The following is a 19,973-nucleotide window of genomic DNA, read 5'->3' as shown; positions in this document are numbered from 1 at the left end:
AACATGGTCCCAGAACTATTGATGGGATCCCACTCCCCTCCCCTCATCTGAGGATTAATGAGATGGGGAAGAGTGCATTGGATCCTTGCTGCATTAGGAGCCTCATTTCCATTTCCTAGCTGCTTTAGGGGATGCCTTCTCTTGATCTGCTTCCAGTTCAGGTTTATGAGGAACCCAGATCCCCTGTTGAATACAACTACCCAGGCCAGACTGGCAGTGAAGAAAAATGTATTTCCTAGCCCCAAAAAAGGACTATCAGCAAGGCCCAAAAGACCTAGTCCTACTCTAATCTCAAGGTGGGGAAAGGGGGAAGTTTTTCTACCGATTTAGAAGGTGCCCTAGGCAAAGGGAAGAAACCTCCCTTGGGTATGTGGGAGCAAACAGACTTATATTGCCTACTTCTGTCCACCCTAACAGCCACAGAGTCCCTCTCCTCAAGCACAGGAGGAGGCTGAGTACCCACAAGGGGGTGGGAGTGAGCAATTCTAAAGAAGCCAAGGGTGTTCTTTCTCCTGCTGGCCCAGACTAAGCCTTCTCACCTCTGTGGCTGCAGGGCAGGGTGGTACGAATCTTGTCAAAGAAGGATAGATCAGTTGCAAAGTAATTATGAGTTATGCGTTTGAATCTTGTACCAGTCCTGGATCCTTGATTGAAGGCCTTGCAACTTTCACATGGCCTTCATATGAAAAACAAAAATGTTATTATTCAGTCACACGTGAAGGACAGAAGAATCACTGGCACAGAAGGATATAAAGCAGCAAACACAGGCATGGGGTATGTTTCTCCCTCAGGCCCCCATATTTTGCAGCCGATGTGACTCCTGAGTTCATGATTAGAAACATAAACCTTGGGAGAAATGTTTCACGTATTGCCTCCGTATTGTTCCATTAATATAATGAGCAATCAAAGTGGCTGAAGTATTGCACTTCTTTCTAGATGAGCCACTCATAGATACTACATACAGCTTATTTGAATACCAATCAGTAAAAGTACTTTTTAAACAAATGTGTAGCATAGCAGGAAAGATTATTAGAAATGAGCTCTATATTTGAAAGATGTCTGCCTTAACTTTATGTATTTATATTATGACTACTGTTCTGTAATAAAAGTACAGCAGATAACTGAAAATACTGTTACCCTTTTTGGTCTGAACAGCTAGCCAAAAATGGAGGTCTGAAAGGTTGTTCCAGTCAGCAAGAGAAATTGATTATGGAGTCAGGTACCTTTGTGCAATATTTTTATTTACGAAGAATGTACGAAGTCCTGATGAGAAACCAAGAGAAACCAAACAACAAGAGACAGTTTCTCTGCTTACAGCCTCCACCACAGCCAGCACCACATCACTCTTGTCCAGGCCTGTGTATGTCGCTTCCTTCTCTGTTTCTGTGTGCTTCTCTCGACTTGTCTCCCCACACTTACACCACTGCTTCCCCAAAACAATACCCAGAGAAGCCCTTCCATCCATCCACCCACATAGTTCAGATTCCTGAATGACCTTGGTTTTGGTTCGGAGTCTTATTATTTCGTAAATCAGCTAAACTGTTTCTGTTATCTTAAGTGAAGGGTGGCTGGTACACCCACCAGCTTCAACAAGATTTAATCCCATTTATAACAATATTATAGGTCTCCTTAGGGAAAAATATTTGGTAGTGCTAGGTGTTCCTGTAAGTATACGCCACTGGGTCTCCAGCTGCTGGATGCACCTTTTTTGTAGAGCAATGTGGTTCTCTGGGTTCAGTTTTTAGAATGGATTGTTTAAAACTTTCCAGGTTCTGGAGCTGAAAATGCTGACTATCACAGACAGTAACACCATTTTTATTTTAATGCCTAAATATTTGTAGTTAACCAGCAAGTGAGACAAATTAGGAGAAATGTCTCTTTGTTGCTGTTGCTGCTTCAGTCCAACAATCTCTTCTTTAAAAGAGAGGCTTCTAATAACAAAACTCAGCCTCTTGTCAGTTAGTACAAGCTTGTTGTTTAATGATTCCTCATCTACTTTTCTGAGCCCTGGACCTTCATAAGCATATTATACTATGTTCATTTGATGGGTGTCATTTGAGGCCACCTGCTGGGGGTCTTGTGGTCCTACCACACCCCACCCCAGGAAAGGAGCAGTGAAGTGGGTCCTCCAGGCCTTCCTGGAAAGGCTGCTGGGAAACAGCCAATCAGAGCACAGCAAACTCAGATAAAAGAAGCTGCAGGGGCTGAGTAGCTCAGTTCTTGCTTGGGGCTACTGGGATAAGGAAGGGGTGGTCCACTTTGGACATAGGGAACTTGATGGTCTGCATTAGCTAACTCTGGTTGCAAGAGGACCTGAGAGCTCTAGCTCTAAGGTGATGTACAAATTTAAAGAGGCCAGGTGAGAAGAGGCCCAGGGAAGGTAGTAGTGACCAAATAAAGCAATAAGCATATGGTTACTATTTGTAGAGTCCCTGGGTTGAGACTTAGAGTAGTGGGTGAGCCTGGGTTCCCCTACTGACCACTGGGGAAGTGGCCTAAGCCTTGAGAAGGGGATATGGCTCATTTACAAGCCCAAGCAAGGGGTTGGAATTCAAAGGGCTTAGGGATAGGGCTGAAGATCCTAGTAAGGGCAGACAGACTGTCTGGTGAACTCTTGGTTACCACCCTCCCACCCCATCCACCAATTTGAGACTAAATTTGAGAGATGATCTTGCAGGAGAGCTGGGGCAGTGAGAACTGTTCAGGACAAAGAGTCTCCAGGGAAAAAGGCCTATAAAAGGGCAGGGAAGGACTTAGACTTAGCCCAGAAGAGACTAAGAACTGAGCCCAGAGGCTGGGCTGAAGACATTAAAAAGGGCACAGCAATTAGTCCTTTCTGGACCTTTGTTACCCTGGAAAGGGTACGTCCATTAACAGTGTGACTTAGTCAGAGGGCTGAGCCACTGAAGACCTACCTGATGAGGTTGACAAACAACAGAGGAGAAAAAGAAGATTGCAGCACCACCCCCAGCTGAGAGGGGGTGCACAGGAGAGGTGAGTGCACCCTGTCACAGTTTAATAGTTAAAGGATTACTGAAAGTCTACTATTATTTAATTTAATGTTATCATTTCCAGTTTATCTCCTAGAAAATTTAAATCTGGCTCAATAAATGGAGTAGAATTAATAATTTTCCATAAATAACTCTTGAGTTTTATCTTTATATTCAGCCCTTCAGGTGTACTGGAGAGCTGATTCAGCAACACACTTCCAGATCCACAAAAGGAATTTGCTACTGAACTCTCAATTTAGGAATTAGGGGCCTCTGAGATCTTCAAAACCACTGCTCAGATGCCACCTAACTCTGGAGGCTCCTAAATTTTTACTGTAAAAGTCTCCTAGGCACCCACGTTTCTACTGCTGGGCATGCTAGCAGTGCTCCAGTGTGGGTACCCAGGAACTCATGCACAAGCCCCAGCAGGATCCTCAAACCAGGTGAAAATAGGCCTTGCCCTACAACCTCTCACCTGGGAGTGCCAGTCCTGTAAGCATCCTACCTCTAGGATCTGAGAGATTTTGATGTGGGTGGCTCTCATTCTCTCCTGTCAAAGCTGTTCCACTGTGTATAAATTAAATTTGCATTGACAGAGAGAGTATGACTGTCTAGTCCAGTGGCTAGGATACTCATCTAAGAGCTAAGAACCCCTGTTCAAATCCCATATCTGCACCAGCTAGACGAAGGAATTGAACTGGGGTCTCCTATATCCTAGGCGAGTTCCCTAATCACGGGCTAAAGGTTGTAAAGGAGGCGCTCTTCTTGACCATTTTGTGGGGAGTTAGGCGTTAACTGTTGCCATTCATGAAAGAAATAGCTTAGGCATGTGACTCCAGGACAGAATTCACAGTTATGTATCCAAAGCAGAGGTGTCCTCTTCCAGGCCTGATTTACATCTGCTATTGGCTAATTTATGTGGTTCCCTGCCTAGCATGCTGGCCTTCTGTGGATCCCATTCTCACATGCCTCTCTCTTCCTATGCATTGTATAGGGCGCATAGGCCTCTAACTCAGTGTTTATAGACACTTGTTCCTAGGTACCTAAAATTTAGGTGCTGCAGTGCTAAACTTTGCAACACCTAAAATCCCTTTGTCGCTTTGAGCCTTAGGCCCTTAGTCAGGAAAGCATCCTTAATAAGGAAAGGTGGTTAAGCATTTACTTAACTTTAAGGGCATTTTAAAATGTCTCTCCATATAATGTGATTTAAGCATGTGGCAAAGTACTTTCCTGAAGTGGAACCTCAAGCTGGTTAAGTCCCATAGTTAAGCATGAGCTTAATCATTTTGCAGAATTGGGCCCTGGGAGTATAGTCCACTCAATTAGGCAGGGGTCATGCTGCTTATGCATTCCCCTTGTGCATAGGGAAGCCTGGGCCCAGGACTGTTCCTTGTGGAATTTCCTCTGAAGTGATGCAGATTCTACACCATTTGCAATGCCTGACTGTGGTTTAATGCCAAAGGTATGGCCTTTTTAAAATACGGGACTGCTGTACATTCAGACTTTGACAACAAAAAGTTCAGGAAAGGCATTCATTCAGACCTGTGAATTAGAATTTAGAAATATTTCCTTTCAGGTAAGTCAACGTACTTCAAGTCAGGATGCCCATTGTTAGCCTCATACAGTTTCTGGGTATGTGAATATAGTAAAACCTGAATGTTGCATGTTCACAATTCCTTCTGGAAAGAATTGTATCATTTTCATAGCTGAGAGAGAAAAAGCTACTGATAGAGAAGAGTAATTATGGATATTAGAATCTTGATCCGATTATTTTTTCTTTGTATGTTTTAAATGCCAAACATGATGTTAATTGCAAATGATGTGATTACTTAGATATATGCATTTTGGAAAAGTTGTTTTGTGTTTCAAGAAGTTCAAGTCTAATGTTTTTTGGGTAGTGTATATTAGTTCCTAATGATAGTTATTGTGACCCACAAACCCCTCAGTGCCAGGTTGCAAGGGGGTTACAAGAATATCCTGATTCTGGTATGTACATTCTGTTTCATCAAAGAATGTCATGTGAGGTCTTAAATGAAAGTCGGGGTCATACTGTTTATTCATATTGTTGGAGAATGTATGTACAGCTACTACATAAAGAGTTCTGTGTGTGTGTGTACACTGAAAATTTGCTCTTAGATTCTGTATCACAGCAGAAGTGAAGAAACAGGTTTCAAGAGAGATTTATTTGTGTCTCTGTCAGCATGTAAATTAAGCATATAAGTAAGCTAACACAATTGGGACACATTAACATACAAAATCAACAATTATGAAGCCAACAATAAAGAGCACACAGCAGGGAAAGAAAGCCTTATCTTTCAATAAACTTCAAAGGCTTGCTGGACTATATTTGGGGAACTGAGAAGACATACTGATATCGTGCACCTAGGAAGTTAAGCACATGCAAGTCTTCCTCATGCTGGAGGCAGGTGGAAACAAGAAGATTCTCAGTCCTCCGGTACCCAAGAGCCATCGCAATTAGATTAAAAAAGAAGCTTTCATTGTTGTCAATCTACAGGATCTCCTAATATATCTCATGTAAAATGCTGTCTATCTGTTCATTACTACTGATTTTCAAGACTGATTGTGATAATAAAATATAAGCAGGAACTTCCAGCCTTCTGTGGCATTGTTTGTGATCCTAATCAAGCAAGAAACTTCAACTTTTTAAGAAACTTTTTAATACTTTCCTCCGATGTTTAAGACGAGAAAATGTCTATCAAGAATAGACGAAAATAAATATACTGGAGAGAGATGGATGCATTTAAAATAAGTTTGAAATCTGGTTTCATAGTAATGGGTATGATAACGCTTGAAAGATGCTATGGATCACTTTTATCTAAGAAGTGTGATTACAGGTTGCATGATTGGAACAGTTGTTCTGTGAGGAAAATGCCTATTCTTCCAAAAATTGCTTTAATTAAGCTATCTCATCCATTGTTTTTCTGACAACTTTTCATAGAAACTTAAACACTGGAAGCCATCATCAGTCTTTCAATTTTATATTTATACATATTTCAGTGTGTTGGAAAAATAAATTCCGTTTGTTACTATATTTGAAGACATGATAGTACAAGCACGACATTTTTCATAATATGCACTTACTGCATTTGCATTATATTTTAATATATTTCTATGGACAATTTAAATAATTTGTGGCCTGCTTCAAAGCCAGTTGAAGTCCATGAGAATCTGACCACTGAATTCAAAGGGCAGTGGAACAAGCTGTTAACCTATTCTTAACGTTTAACATTACCTGAACCTGTGGGTCCTGTACTACATTACTGAAAGCATGAGCTCCTTCCTGTTAACCCTCTAATCTAGGATCCTTAGCTTTCCAAAGAAGGACACTTTCAGGTGTATTTTAAGAAATTCATTATTTTTTAATTTGTCCTTTTATACCTTTTCATAGATATTTTTTGGTTTGGCATGAATTTCTGGCATGAGCTGGTGAGTGATTTGAATGTGGAAATAACAGTTAAATTTAGACCTTGCGTTCTGTGTTGTCTAGAAATCAGTCACTTGGCCTTTAATGCACATCAAATGAACCAGCATACATTCAGTAATGGGGTTATGTGAAGTTTTTCTTATATTATGGGCTTGATTTGCAACAATAAAATGTGAGATGACTTCACATGCAAAATAAGTAGGCTCATGATCTTTAATATCTAGAATATCCTTCCCCTGGCCACATCTTATTTTTATATAGAAATTAAATACATGTATTTGTCAAATTCAGAGAGCTTGTTACTCTCTTTTTTGTTCATATACTTCAATCTTCTGCATATAATTCCAAAGTATTGACAGAGGGCAGGACTTTGTTCCAGACGTGTTTCTTTATTATTTTCAGGATCTCTTTTAAAGTTCCAGTGTTTTAGAGCTAATGGCAATGTTCAGTGACATTCCTCTTCTACAGTTCTTTATGCTGCTGGGCTGAAACTTGGTGTCCCTTTCCATGCAAGTGAAGGGTACCATTGGCTCTTATCGACATGGAACATGTTTGCAAGTGGCAACTGAGACAGAAGCATGTCTGGAGCTAAAATGGAACAAACTTTTAATGTATTCTGTGCAATATAATATGTGAACTTGTCAAGTAAACTGTATTTTTACACAAAGGCTCTTGCAAAGGTAATATAGCAGTGCTGTCCAATCTGTCTCTCTCAGGCCATATGTGGTCCTTGAAGCTCTAAATTGTGATTGAACTTGCAATTGTTTATGAATTGAAAATGTGTTCTTTGAGCCATTCCCTGGCCTGATATTTTTAAACTGAAGTGTTTGAATCAATCCTGTGGCTATGAGGAGGAAGTAGAAGACTTACTTGCTGGGCTGCAGGTCCCCAAAGAGAGCAGGATAGCAGCTTTTTTGGCTCTGCCTGAGCCTGGGATAGCACATATTGAAAGAATAGCTCCCCTCTGTTACAAAGCCCTCTAGGTTAGCTTGGTAAAAAGAGAATAAATGGAGAACCAATAACTACTTATGCCTGCCTGATTCCTTGCTTCGCCCTAGTTTAGCCTAGGCTATACTAACTTGCACCAGATCATGTCAGCTGGCAAGCACAGCACATGCCAGCCATTCTCCCTCCCATCCTGACTAAATCTGGTGTTAAAAGGGGAAAACGTTGTTTTCATCACACAAGTTCAGATTCTGAACACTTTCAACCACTTTTACCCTGACATAACCCCAGTGCTGCAGGCCACGAGGTTTGATGTATAAGAGCTGTCTGTGTTGCCTTCACTCAAAAGAAATGGAGGATGCCCCAAAATATCGATTGCAGCTCCTTGAGCTTTAGGAAAGAATGTGATTAGTCTTCTGACTGAAATGTTTGGCCTTCACAGATACATACTCAGGAGGAGGCTTTTTTTTACAGATGCCTGCCTAAATCTCAAATGTAGGCTCAACTATGCTTTCATCCAAATCCCACAAAGATATGAGTAAATAATAAATATGTATTTATTTGAATTCTTTGATGAATACGTGCAGAAAATGGACCTTTCAGTTTGTGAACAGGAGTTAAGAAGGAGAAGGTACCCTTAAATAACTAAGGCATAAACCATGTCTGAGAGACTACCTTGCTTTCAGTTCCTGCAAACGAACTTGGCAGTTGCGGTTATCTGAGGTACCTGAGCTAATGTTCTCCAGACTTAAATGTCTGGTAGCTGGTAACAGGGTGTTCTCAATGATCTGTGTCCAGGAAACCCATTTCCCTTCTATACTACTCATGGGAAGCGGTCTGTGTGTGTCTGTAAAACAGTGTGTTGAAAGGTTTTATTTTTAACTTTGTTTTTCAAGTAATTTGCTCTGGAAATGGCTCACAGGAATCCTGACACTTCTGTAACTGGGTACATTTTATAAACTAAAAATCAAACCTTACAAAAATAAAAATCAGTTCAAAATTGTTGGATTTTGGTGTCAAAGTTGGACTCTCAAATGGATAAGTAGTGACTTAAATTAAAGTAGCCTGATTTTTCAAGTATCCTGAGCTCCCCTGACTTCTGAAACCCAGATGCATAAGTGTGCATTTGGGAGTGTAACTTTGGCACACAAGTTTGAGAATTATAATACATATATTCCACAGAAAAAAAGAGAGAAAGTAGATAGAGGTTTCTGATAAGTATTTTATCAACTTTCCAGTTTGTAGAATTCCTAACTATGAAAACTTGGTACATTGTGCCTTTTTAACCTACAGTACACAAAGGACAATTTACAGCTTTTACAAGTCAATCCACATTTTGGCAGGAGTTTCCCCATGCATAAAATGGTGATGTATTATAGAACTCACAGATGTGTGAGTACCACAAAGCTGGTGAAGTAACTTATACATTCGTTTGAGACTTAATGGAACTCCAAAATGTTTAAATTTACATTGTGAATATAAGCCCCATGTTACACACTCAGCCGTATCACAGCAGTCTTATGCTCTAAGTTTCTTCCAGTACTGATGAATACATCATATCTGAAGTTTCTAACTACACCATTTCTGAGATCTTCAAAAAAGTTAGATGACAGTTTTCAATAAACCTCAGATTAATCCCACTGAATCTTATTTGTTTAGAGATGCCACATGACAAACTTCAGGCAGAAAGAGGTTTTTTAAAAAAAGAAAGTTGGAGTGGGATCCGTATTTGGCTCAGTGCTGGAAAGCAAGTTAACATTACTTACTGTAGCAATTGTATAGTCCTTTTCATCTTCAAAACACTTTAAAAACATTATCTAATTGAATTACAACCTTAACTATGGTGTTCTTCTGCTGCACCGTAAATTGAAGTTAGAAAAATTCAAATTAGAAATAATGTGCATTCCTAGCAGTGAAAGCAATTAATCATTGCCAGCAGTTTACTAAGGGAAATGATAAAGTCATTGTCACTTGAAGTCTTTAAACTGACATTTGGACACTTTTCAAAAGATAACTTGTCACTGAACTGGAGTTTATGCTCAGCAGCATACACTTAAATAGGAAAGAATAATTCCCTCCACTACAGGAATTACTGGGTGAAATACTATGGCCTACATCATGAAGGATGTCAGACAAGATTATCTTGATGGTTCCTTACAGCCTTAAAAATCTTTAATTCTAATGAATTTTTGGGCTGGAAATTTCCTTACTCTATTTAAAAGTAAGAAAAGCAGGACTATGTTCATGCTTGTTAAATTAAAAATTGGCAACATGGATTTTTCTTGTCTTTAGTGAGACTTGTTCACTTTTTAGTGTATTGCATCAGTTTTGAGACTTATGCTCTAGGAGTTTGACTTCCATGAAGCACCAGACGTGGGGGTTAGGGTATATCACCTGTGATTATAAACTCATATCCAGCAGAATCATATCTGAGACCTTGCAGAAGTTATACACTTGCCAAAATAACCTGCAGTGCTTGTAACTGCTGCCAGTTAATACAGCTATTGCCATACTTTGTGAGGCTTATGATAGTTAGTCTCTCTTGGCATAGAAATTGATGAGGTTATAAACTGCAGGCAGAAACAAAGTGTCAGGAAATATTTTGCCCAGTTCAGAGCCCTACCAAATATCTCTCTAGTTGACTCTTCGCAGTACCTAATGAGCAATATTCAGAAGAGCAGAGACTATGACAGTGGGGAAACAAACCTGACAGCTATATACTAGGGAGCCTACGTGCAGAGAAAAGTACCTCCAATCAAAATTTGCAATTAATGATGGAAAAGTATTCAGTGTGATCCATTTTAACCACATTTTGAAGCTAAGTACATAGCTATATCTTTAAGTTCATACATGATTAGGCAGATCTAACAAAAAATATTCAGCAACTATTCCTACCTGTCCTGGCTGGGCTGATGCCATTGTTCTTGGAATCTCTTGCATCCCTCCTATATGGTTATATGTATGGATATGCTAAATCCTGAATCCCTTAGTCTTGTGAAATGAATTGGGAAGCAAGGTTGCCATGGTGCGCTCAGAGTTGTGATTTCTGGATCTGTCATGTTTTTCCTTGAACCCTATGACTTCCTCTCCTTTTATATCTCCTCCTGTGGTCAAAGTAATATAATCTTCTGCCATCCATCCCTGCTGTGGGATTGGATGTGCATTTGAAATTTCAGCCACTTTCCCTCTCCCCCACCCCAGGAAACTGGCCTCAGTGCCCCTGCAAGAAATGTTGACGATACCACCACTAGAGGAGATGCACAGCACTATCTTCTCCCTGCTGTTCCTGAGAATTCACTATTGAAAAAAGGCTGCTGCTGAGAGGCGGCTCTCAGCCCGGCAGTGAGTTTTGAATTTGTGGGAATGACACTGAAATGAAGAGTTCAAATAGATTTTGAGTTTATGACATTCTGTGCTGAGAGGCATGAAACATAATGTTACCCTGCTGCAAACACATATCAAACTTGCTGAGCGAGGTCTGCAGCAGGAAATCATGTTATTAATATTAGCCTATTTGTTGTTTTTACCTGTGCAAAGCCACCATAAATTTAGTGTTGTGGAGATATTTTTGCCCTTTTCTTCATTTTGAAAACAATCCAGTTCATTTTTGAAACACCAAAGAGTGTTGGCAATTTTCTCTAAAAGAGTCTGAGAACTTCATCTTTGTTTTGTTTTGTTGTGAATCAAAGAGAAATATGACTAAAATATGCAACTCCTGCATTGTTTCATAATGTTCTGTTATAGCAAAAATCCAATTTTGTTGAAATTCTTCATATCAAATTATTCCAGTGGCTGAAATTCATTGTAGTATCCCCTAACAGATGGTTCCATATACTCCCATTGACACTGTGTATTTTTTATGAGATCTCAGTGGTAAATTTGTAATGTTACAGAATTTTTCTTACACTAGATCCGAATTCTAGTGTCAGTATAACATAATGGACTCATTATATCCTTCTTTAAGACTTTTTTCATTTTTAGTAATATGCAAGTAAAGAGACTCACTTAAAAATTTAAAACATACTGTATAATTTTCACCTGCCAAAATACCAATATGAGAGCAATATACCTCTTGAATTGATTTTGTTTTTATTTCTTCAGCAGAGATTGACCAACTCACTCCATGAAATACTGCTAAGTTGGTATTCATTTTAATGAACTGAGCCTACAGGTCTATGCTCAAACTTCAAATAGAAAATGAGTGTGCACTTGGTGGTGTTTCATATTAGCGTGAAATAAATCTTGCAGTGTCATTTCTATAACGTACATGTTAATATTAACATTTTAATCAAGTGAAGCACACTTTCCTCAGTCCCATATGGTACCATGACTTAATGTGTGACTTTGAGGAAGTTACTTAACCTCTCTTTCTATGACTGTTTCCCCATCTGCAAAAGGGGATATACTTATCTAGCACAGATACAGGTAGGGTTTTTAATATAAAAATATATTTAAAAGTTGAGCTTTCAATCTCATCTCTTCATTTCCTTTCTTCTGAGTCCCTGCTTTCCCAAATGTAAGATTGCTTAATCAGTGTGGGCTTCTTAGGTAACATACCTATTAAGTATATTGCACTCCCTAGCTAAAGACCTCAAACCACTTTACAAACACTACTGAATTGTCTCTCAACACTTCTTGATGTCAGAAAGGATTATTATCCCCATGTTACAGATGGAAAAAATGAGGCACAAAGAGGTTAAGTGACTTGCCCAGAGTTACAAAGGATATCTATGGGAGAGCTGGGAACAAAACCCACATCTCCTGATATCTAATAAAGAGCTTTAACAGCTGGAACATCGTTCTTCTGAGTGATACCATGCTATTTTCACAAAATTTAGAGCACTGTTTTAATAGGAACTCAATATATTACTCAAATCTCCATATATTAAGATATTTTAGCATGGCCCAGAGTAAGTCTGGCTGTAAAATCTTTCTACAGTGGAGGTTCACACGGTTTGTCTATTTCTCTAATGTAGTTTCTGCATTACAGAGTTAATATTTCTGGAGTATTTAGCATTTTTCACTGTACTGATTATAATCTGTTGTAGATGATAATTATGCTGGTTTTATCACTCAAACACTCAAGTGATTGATTTTTAAATCTTTAAGTGGCTCATACCAGGTTTTTATTTCTCAAAGGGTTTGACAGTCTACTTAGATTATGTCCTTTTGTCACATTTGCTGTAAATGCTAAATCAATTCAAAATGAGTAGATTCTTATTTCTAAAAATAACCTTTTTCACAGGAAGAAGAACTAAGGAAAAGTGGGGAAGCCAAATATGCACACTTGAGCGACGAGCTTCATGTTCTAATTGAAGTGTTTGCTCCACCTGGGGAAGCTTATTCACGTATGAGTCATGCCTTGGAAGAGATTAAAAAATTTCTTGTTCCAGTAAGTGGCTCATAACATTTTTTTCTTAATTGTCTATGGTTCTGCTACATTGTACTCAGTCATTCTTTAAGCTCCTAACCAGTTCAGGAAACAACTTGATCTGCTGAAGATTGATCTTATGAGATGCCCAACAAATCGTTAATTGTAAAGCATCTTCTTTGGGTTTTTTTTCTGGCTATAGGTCATGGACATCAGTGTAGAAAAATGCTTTTTAAGATCCTTGAGTATTGTATATTTGTACTATTATGTTAGCATGCACTACATTTTATTTGAGTATTTTTCTACAAAAGAATCCGAGTTTAAATACAAAACTAATTATGATCTTATTTGTCAGATTTTACTCTAGTGATTCTGATCTGCTCCAATATTACTGCAATTTAGAAGATTAATCTTTACTCAGGCCTGAATTTAGGAAACCATCGCTATTCAGGAAAGCACTCTAGTTTGGGCTTAAGTGCTTTCTGAAACAGAGGCCCAAAAACCCAGAAAACTGTTTAGTAGGAGAAATAAGGGAGGGAGGAAACTCCCTTTCATTTATGTGTATTTTACAGAACTACCTCAATTAACCCAAATTCCTTGCAATCACTGTACCCCCATAACATTTTGATACTCAAGATTTTACTTCATATATAATCTGCCTTAATGATGACTTTGCAACAGTATTGTGGCAGAAGCTACACACCAAAAAAAGCTGTGGTTTTGATTGGTCTGATCTGAGGACACAGATACTGTTGATGCAATGAAATGTAGTTTAGAGCATTAATTACTACAGAATAAAACAGTAAGAGATGATTCAAATTTTTCAATAAACAAAAAGTGCAATCAAAATTTATAGTAATTTAAAAAGGTCAGTCTTCCAACAAGAATGGAGCAATGTATTTTGATTCTATATAATAGAAATCAAAGTAAAAAAAATCATCCAGATAATCAAATTGATTACAGCATAGGCTAATCTTTTAGGAAATTGCTTTTCTTGTTTCTTTTTAAATTGTTCTTTTTTTGATGCAGTATTTAAAATCCTTTTTTACAACCACTGGACATGTTTTAAAAAATGAGTAACTTGAAAATGGCTACATATAAACTGAGATATTTGTTTTAAATAATCAAACTTCACACTAAGTATGACAACAAAATATACCATGTTTGAAACAGGCCATTAAGTTGTCACTTTTCATCCCACTACTATATTTCCAGTTTGGAAATACAAATGATGAAATCAAATGATCTTTTAAATACTCTTAGAAATTCATGAGAAGTGAAAGCCTTTTACTGAAATGAATGTTTCCAGATTGAATATGAAATAAAGGGAACATAAGAAGAACATAAGAACAGCCATGCTGTGTCAGACCAATGGTCCATCTAGCCCAGTATCCTGTCTTCTGACAGTGGTCAGTGCCAGTTGCTTCAGAGGGAATGAACAGAACAGAGCAGTCCCTGTGTGATCCATCCCCGTGGTCCAGTCCCATCTTCTGTCAGTCAGCAGTTAAGGGACACTCAGAGCATGGACCATCTTTGCTGATAGCCATTAACTTATCTAATTCTTTTTTGAACCCAGTTGAACTTTTGGCCTTCATAACTTCCCCTGGCAATGAGTTCCGCAGGTTGACTGTACATTGTGTGAAGAAGTACTTCTGTATGTTAGTTTTAAACTTGTTGCCTATCAACTTCATTTGGGTGACCTTGGTACTTTGTGTTACATAAAGGGATAAATAACAGTTAATTTCCTGACACCACTCATAATTTTATAGACTTCTATCATAACTGCCTTTAGTCATCTTTTCTAAACTGAACAATTCCAGTCTTTTTAATCATCTCTCATATGGAAGATTTTCCGTACCCTTAATCACTTCTGTTGCCTTTCTCTGTGCCTCTTCCAATTCTGGTCACCCCATCTCAAAAAAAAAGTATTAGAATTTGCATGCAACTTCAGGATGTGGGTGTACCATGGATTTATATAGTGTCATTATGATATTTTCTGTCTTGTCTACCCTTTCCTAATGGTTCCTACCATTGTTAGATTTTTTTTACTGCCACTGCACATTGAGTGGATGTGTTCAGAGAACTTGGAGTAATTGTGGATAGATCTTTCTTGAGTGGTAGCAGCTAATTTAGAACCCATCATTTTATATGTATAGTTGGGATTATGTTCTCCAATGTGCATTACTTTGCAGTTATCAATCCTGAATTTCATCTTCCATTTTATTGCCCATTTTGCTCATTTTAGCGAGATCCCTTTGTAACTCTTCAGTCAGCTTTGGTCTTAACAATCTTAAGTAACTTTGTATCATCTTCAAATTTTGCCATTTCACTGTTTACCCCTAGTTCCAGATAATTTATGAATATGTTGAACAGCACTGGTCCCAGGACAGATCTCTGGGGCATCCTGCTATTTACCTCTCCATTTTGGAAACTCAACATTTATTCCTACCCTTAGTAACTAGTTAAGATACGACACAGATCCATGAGAAGACCATCCCTCTTGTCCCATGATTGCTTACTTTGCTTAAGGGCTTTTGGTGAGGGGCCTTGTCAGTCTTTCTGAAAACTATATCTACTGAATTACCCTTGTCCACATGCTTGTTGACACCCTCAGAGAATTGTAATAGATTGGTGAGGCATCATTTCCCTTTATAAAAGCCATGTTGACTCTTCCCCAACATATCATATTTATCAATGTGTCTGGTAATTCTGTTCTTTACTATAGTTTAAACAAATTTGCCTATTAGCAACTAGAGCATTATAAAATATTGCAGGGCAAATCAATTCATCAACAAAATTTTGACAATGTACCATGAAATGACAATTTAGCTGCAGCTAAATTATGTAAATCCGCCAAACTTCAACACACAATGCATTTTTATAGTTAAAATAATCCCTGGTTTTGGGGAGTTTATAATCTGAGTACAAGGCTCCCAGGCATCATTTGAATGCCTTCATCCACGTGACTGTCCTTTCTCATCCTACAATCCTTTGCCTCATTCACTACACACCTTCCAAGTTCTGCAACCAATTGGGCACAGGTCCTATAGACAATAGCCTCCTCTACTACACAATGCTGATTCATCCCCAGAACATGTCCATTCTATGCACTGAATGGATAGGCCTACCCTATGAGCAATGGGTGTGATTTCCAGCTCATGTACATGTACTCATGCTAGCTTCATTACAGCTATTGAGAGTATAAATAGTAGTGTTGCTGCAGTTAGCACAGACAATGGCCACACAGCTTAGCTGTGCTGAGTAGAAGCCTGCCTGAACCCTGTGAATATGGACTCAGCATGGCTAAATTGTTCCAGGGTTGCTGCTGCCCATACTGCTCTGCCCAAGCTATTATACTAACTAATATTAACTAACATCAAGTTAGCATGGAAATGTATGCATGAGCTGGGAGTCACACCTCTAGCTTGCAATATAGACATAACCAATGGGGCAGGAATACGGTGGAAAAGATAGTATGTGATCTGGTAATTAGAAACAGTATCATAATGTGCAAGAAACATTAATTCTGGCATTGCCTAATTTAAGCACTTGACTTTGCAACCTTAATGTTTGTTTAACATAAGAGGGGGGAGGTGAGAGAGAGAAATTCCCTGTGTAAAAGGGAAATACTAATACTTCCTTAACTATGGGCCAGATTCTGCAGCCTTTACTCCTGTTGAGTAGCATCATACTCTGTGAGTAGTCTCATTGAACCAATACAAATCAGCAGCTGAGAATATATAGCAATAATAGCACTACCCAGGGGCCTTATTTAGCTTGCTTATTTTTCTTGTATATACCATTTTCAAAAGTAACTACCATCATCACAATCTTAAATTGTAGTAATGACTTACACATGTCTCTTTATTTCAATCGCCCATCCTTTGTTCTACCTCCATCCAAAGTATCTCTGTCCTGGGAGAACAAGGAAGGAGGTATAGTAGTGTGCTCAGGATAACATAAAACTTTTGTGAAACTCTGTCTTAAATATTCAAATTCAGTGCAGCTTAACATTGTGTGCTGCACCTGTTTATTGACAAAGAGTATGATGCATTTTCAAGCACTACTAAAAATCTGTATTGGAGGACATATAAAAAACAAATTTGTCGAAAGTTTAGAATTTCGTTTATAGTAATAATAATTGAACTAACAAGTAACAAATACACTTTATCACTTGTTTGTTAGGTTTATTCCCTCTCTGCTTCATTTCAGATTTATAATAACCAACAAAAGTTATTTTCTGGCTGGTTACAACCTATGTGCTCAGAAAGCTTGCACCAGATAATTTCCTCTTTGTTTTCTATTTACTGTATCTCTTTAATTTGTTTTATGATATTGTGTTTGTAAAATCTAATTAATTGTGGCACCAAATAGCATGAATTCCATTACAGGATTTAAAGAAGAACCCTACCCATTTATTTATACTGAATCAGGGACCTGATAAAGAGTACAAATGAGTTTTCATCTTGCTTATGGCATTTTTTTACTTTAATTTTCTTAAATTTAAGTGGAATATTGTCCTCACAATGATTGACTATTTGCATCACTAACATGGAAAGATATTTTGGTAATTTACCATAAGCTTTTAATGAGACTTTATATTTAAGTAAATGCAGGGGGAAAAAAAGAAAACAAAACAATACAACTAGATAGGGAGATAATAATTTTCATGCTCTATCTATGTATTACCTGAATCAAAATTAAAAATAAGTGTATTTTTCCTTTAATGGCACTTTATTTTCATCTTCAATCTTGTCCAATTAAACTTTCACTACCCATGATTTCGCCTCACACTCGAACACAGAAAATGAGGTTTGGTATTGGATATTGCAAAAGCTAGTTCCTGTAGAAGCAACAAGCAGTGCTGCCCCAGGTGGTGTTTTGCAACTCCCTTCAGCAGGAATTTAAATGAATCATTGTACCATAAAGGTCTGAGGTCTTTACTGGTTTACTGATTGACAAGTTTTAAAACTATTCACCTGATTCAAGGACAATATATTACATTCATTTTGCAATGGATAGAAGCCAACATATGGCTCTGCAAACTGTCATGGGCCTTCTTCAAACCTCCCATAACAGGTGTATAAGGCTTATTTTAGCAACTGACCTAACAGGACCATGTTGTTCCCTTTTATTTCATTTATTTATTTATTAATTTTTGCACAGAACTTCCACCTCACTCCACAAGTCTGTGCAATTACTGAGGGGTGAATATGTTCCATTATGTTTTGATTTGTACACTCTGTGATAAGATTTGGAAATAATGGAAATGAGACAGGTCAGATGAACAATGATCACATGTGGAACTGTGAGAATTTGAGGATCTGTCTGTACACCTTATGAACTCTTTGATGTTGGGGTTTCTTTATGTGTAACTGTCAGACTGCAAAGTCCATTTTTTAATGTGGGGTGTGTCTGCTTTCTCTTTGTCCTTTTACCTCCATATTGGACTGGAATCCAATGGGGGTACAGAGTGATATAGGTTAACAATAAAGGATTGTTAACTTGAATGTTTTCCATTAAAGTGGAACAGCACTGTCCAGGAGAATTGGCTTATTAAGTGAGAAGTCACTTGGTAGGAGTCTGAGCTCACCTGTTGAGGCTGATCTGTGGGTCATATGACAGAGGAAATTGGAAGGTTCTAAGAGGGCAGAAGCTGCTCTACACTGTTTGGTTGGGGGCGGGGGTTGGTCATTTTCACCAGCTCATGCTGCGGGAAGCTGCTGCAGGAGCCTGATGAGGCAGAGGGGAACCTCCACTGCCTCAAGGACTCCCAAGGGAAGGGTGATTTAGAGTGAGGGGCATCGTGTTCAGGATGTTCTTGTTTTTTTCCCTAAATGATCTGTTAAGTATAAAGGAGTTGTCAGAAACTTCTTTCTCAGCCTGTGTCTATTGGTTTCTGCAATCATGTGTCCCTAAAGAAGTAAACTGTAAACCAGGCTCACACCTCTGTTAGGGCTCTGGGGAATGCTTAAGAGCTGCTGAGGAGATTAGGGTGAGATCACACTTGTTTCAGGGCCTGGGTAAATGGACCTCAGGGGTACCTACTGCCAAAGGTGTGTCAGTTATGATGAGCACCACTTGGAGCACCAAAAACCAGGAACAGTTCCAAAATGGTCCTGCCTCAGCAGGCTAAGGGCATGTAGGATTCAGTTTTTTGGCTCCTTCATAGTAGTCTGGTGGGTTTCTAGCAGGGGGAGCTTGACCAGTGTGGTGACAGGGACAAGTACCTCTGTTTTGAAATGTGACTGGTATAATTGGGCTTCTAGGGGCCTGGTGAAAACATGCACACAGTTTAAAGCTAACAGCCAAAGTCAGGGTTGGCAGAAAAGGTGGTATAAGTTATCCATCAGTAAATGGGTGTAAATCACACACTGAAGGAGCTGAAGGTCTCCGGTACAACCTCTTGTGTTTGCTTTTACTTCAACAGCCCTGCCCTTCTTTAGTAAATTACACTTACATACATACAGCTTAACTTCACTAACATTTTTGCCATCTCTTCAGCTGACCCTAAGAATTCCATAGGTTTTTTTCATCCTTGCTTCTCACTGAAGAACTAACCAAAACCACATCGCTGTGCAGCTAGTGTTTGAGTCTCTGACATCAGAATTGCCAGCCCCAAGCACTCAAAACTGATTTTTTTTGGAGCCTGATTCCAAAGATTAATGAAAAAAATCAAATGAATTTTTTTAAAAAATACATTTTTATTTCTTACTCCTAGTTTTTGAACCTTCAATTTTTTCTTCAAGACCATGAGAGCTGGACATTTTTTAGAATGAAAGTTAAAATTTTCATGTAATCATATGGCTCCAAGAGTTGTGGCTTTAAGAAAAACACCAAACAGTTTGAGACCTATGATGGAATTCTGAGTTGGCAATATTGAAAAAGAGAGCTTTTTCATCTAGTATTTGCTCCTGCTACAATGAGAGAGTGATCCCAGGTTCATCTGAGTACATCTGCAGCACTATAGCACTTCATTGTGGATACTCACTACAGTGACGGGAGAGGTTTTCCCATAGCTGTAGTCAATCCACCTCCCTGAGAGGCAGTAGTTATTTGACAGAAGAATTCTTCCATCAATTTAGCACTGTCTGCACCAGATGTCCTGGGGTGTGGATTTTTCACATCCTTAAAAGATGTAGTTTTGCCAATTTTAAGTTTTCAGTTAGACCAGGCCTCACTTTTCCTCAGTAAAATGGAAATAGTAATGTTTTCTTTCCTC

At 38.6% G+C, this 19,973-nt stretch overlaps 1 protein-coding gene across 2 annotated transcripts in view; it reads left to right on the top strand.

Moving 5' to 3' along the window:
* The window catches only part of KHDRBS2 (KH RNA binding domain containing, signal transduction associated 2), a 542,753-nt gene that overhangs the window by 279,482 nt on the left and 243,298 nt on the right, over positions 1-19,973 (top strand). Inside the window, exon 4 of one of the 2 annotated variants that reach the window (XM_067565544.1) lies at positions 12,626-12,772. The exons of the other annotated variant lie outside the window; for it this stretch is intronic. Coding sequence (XP_067421645.1) covers positions 12,626-12,772 — 147 coding nt within the window. The remainder of the gene's footprint in view (positions 1-12,625; positions 12,773-19,973) is intronic. 2 annotated transcript variants of the gene reach the window in all.

The sequence above is a fragment of the Emydura macquarii genome, unplaced genomic scaffold (genome assembly GCF_026122565.2).
Source record: "Emydura macquarii macquarii isolate MOO-44397 ecotype Brisbane River unplaced genomic scaffold, CSIRO-AGI_Emac_v2 contig_2680, whole genome shotgun sequence".
NCBI classification, from domain to species: Eukaryota; Metazoa; Chordata; order Testudines; family Chelidae; genus Emydura; species Emydura macquarii.
Note: the sequence above shows the minus strand (reverse complement) of the source record. Positions and strands in the feature narration are given on the sequence as shown.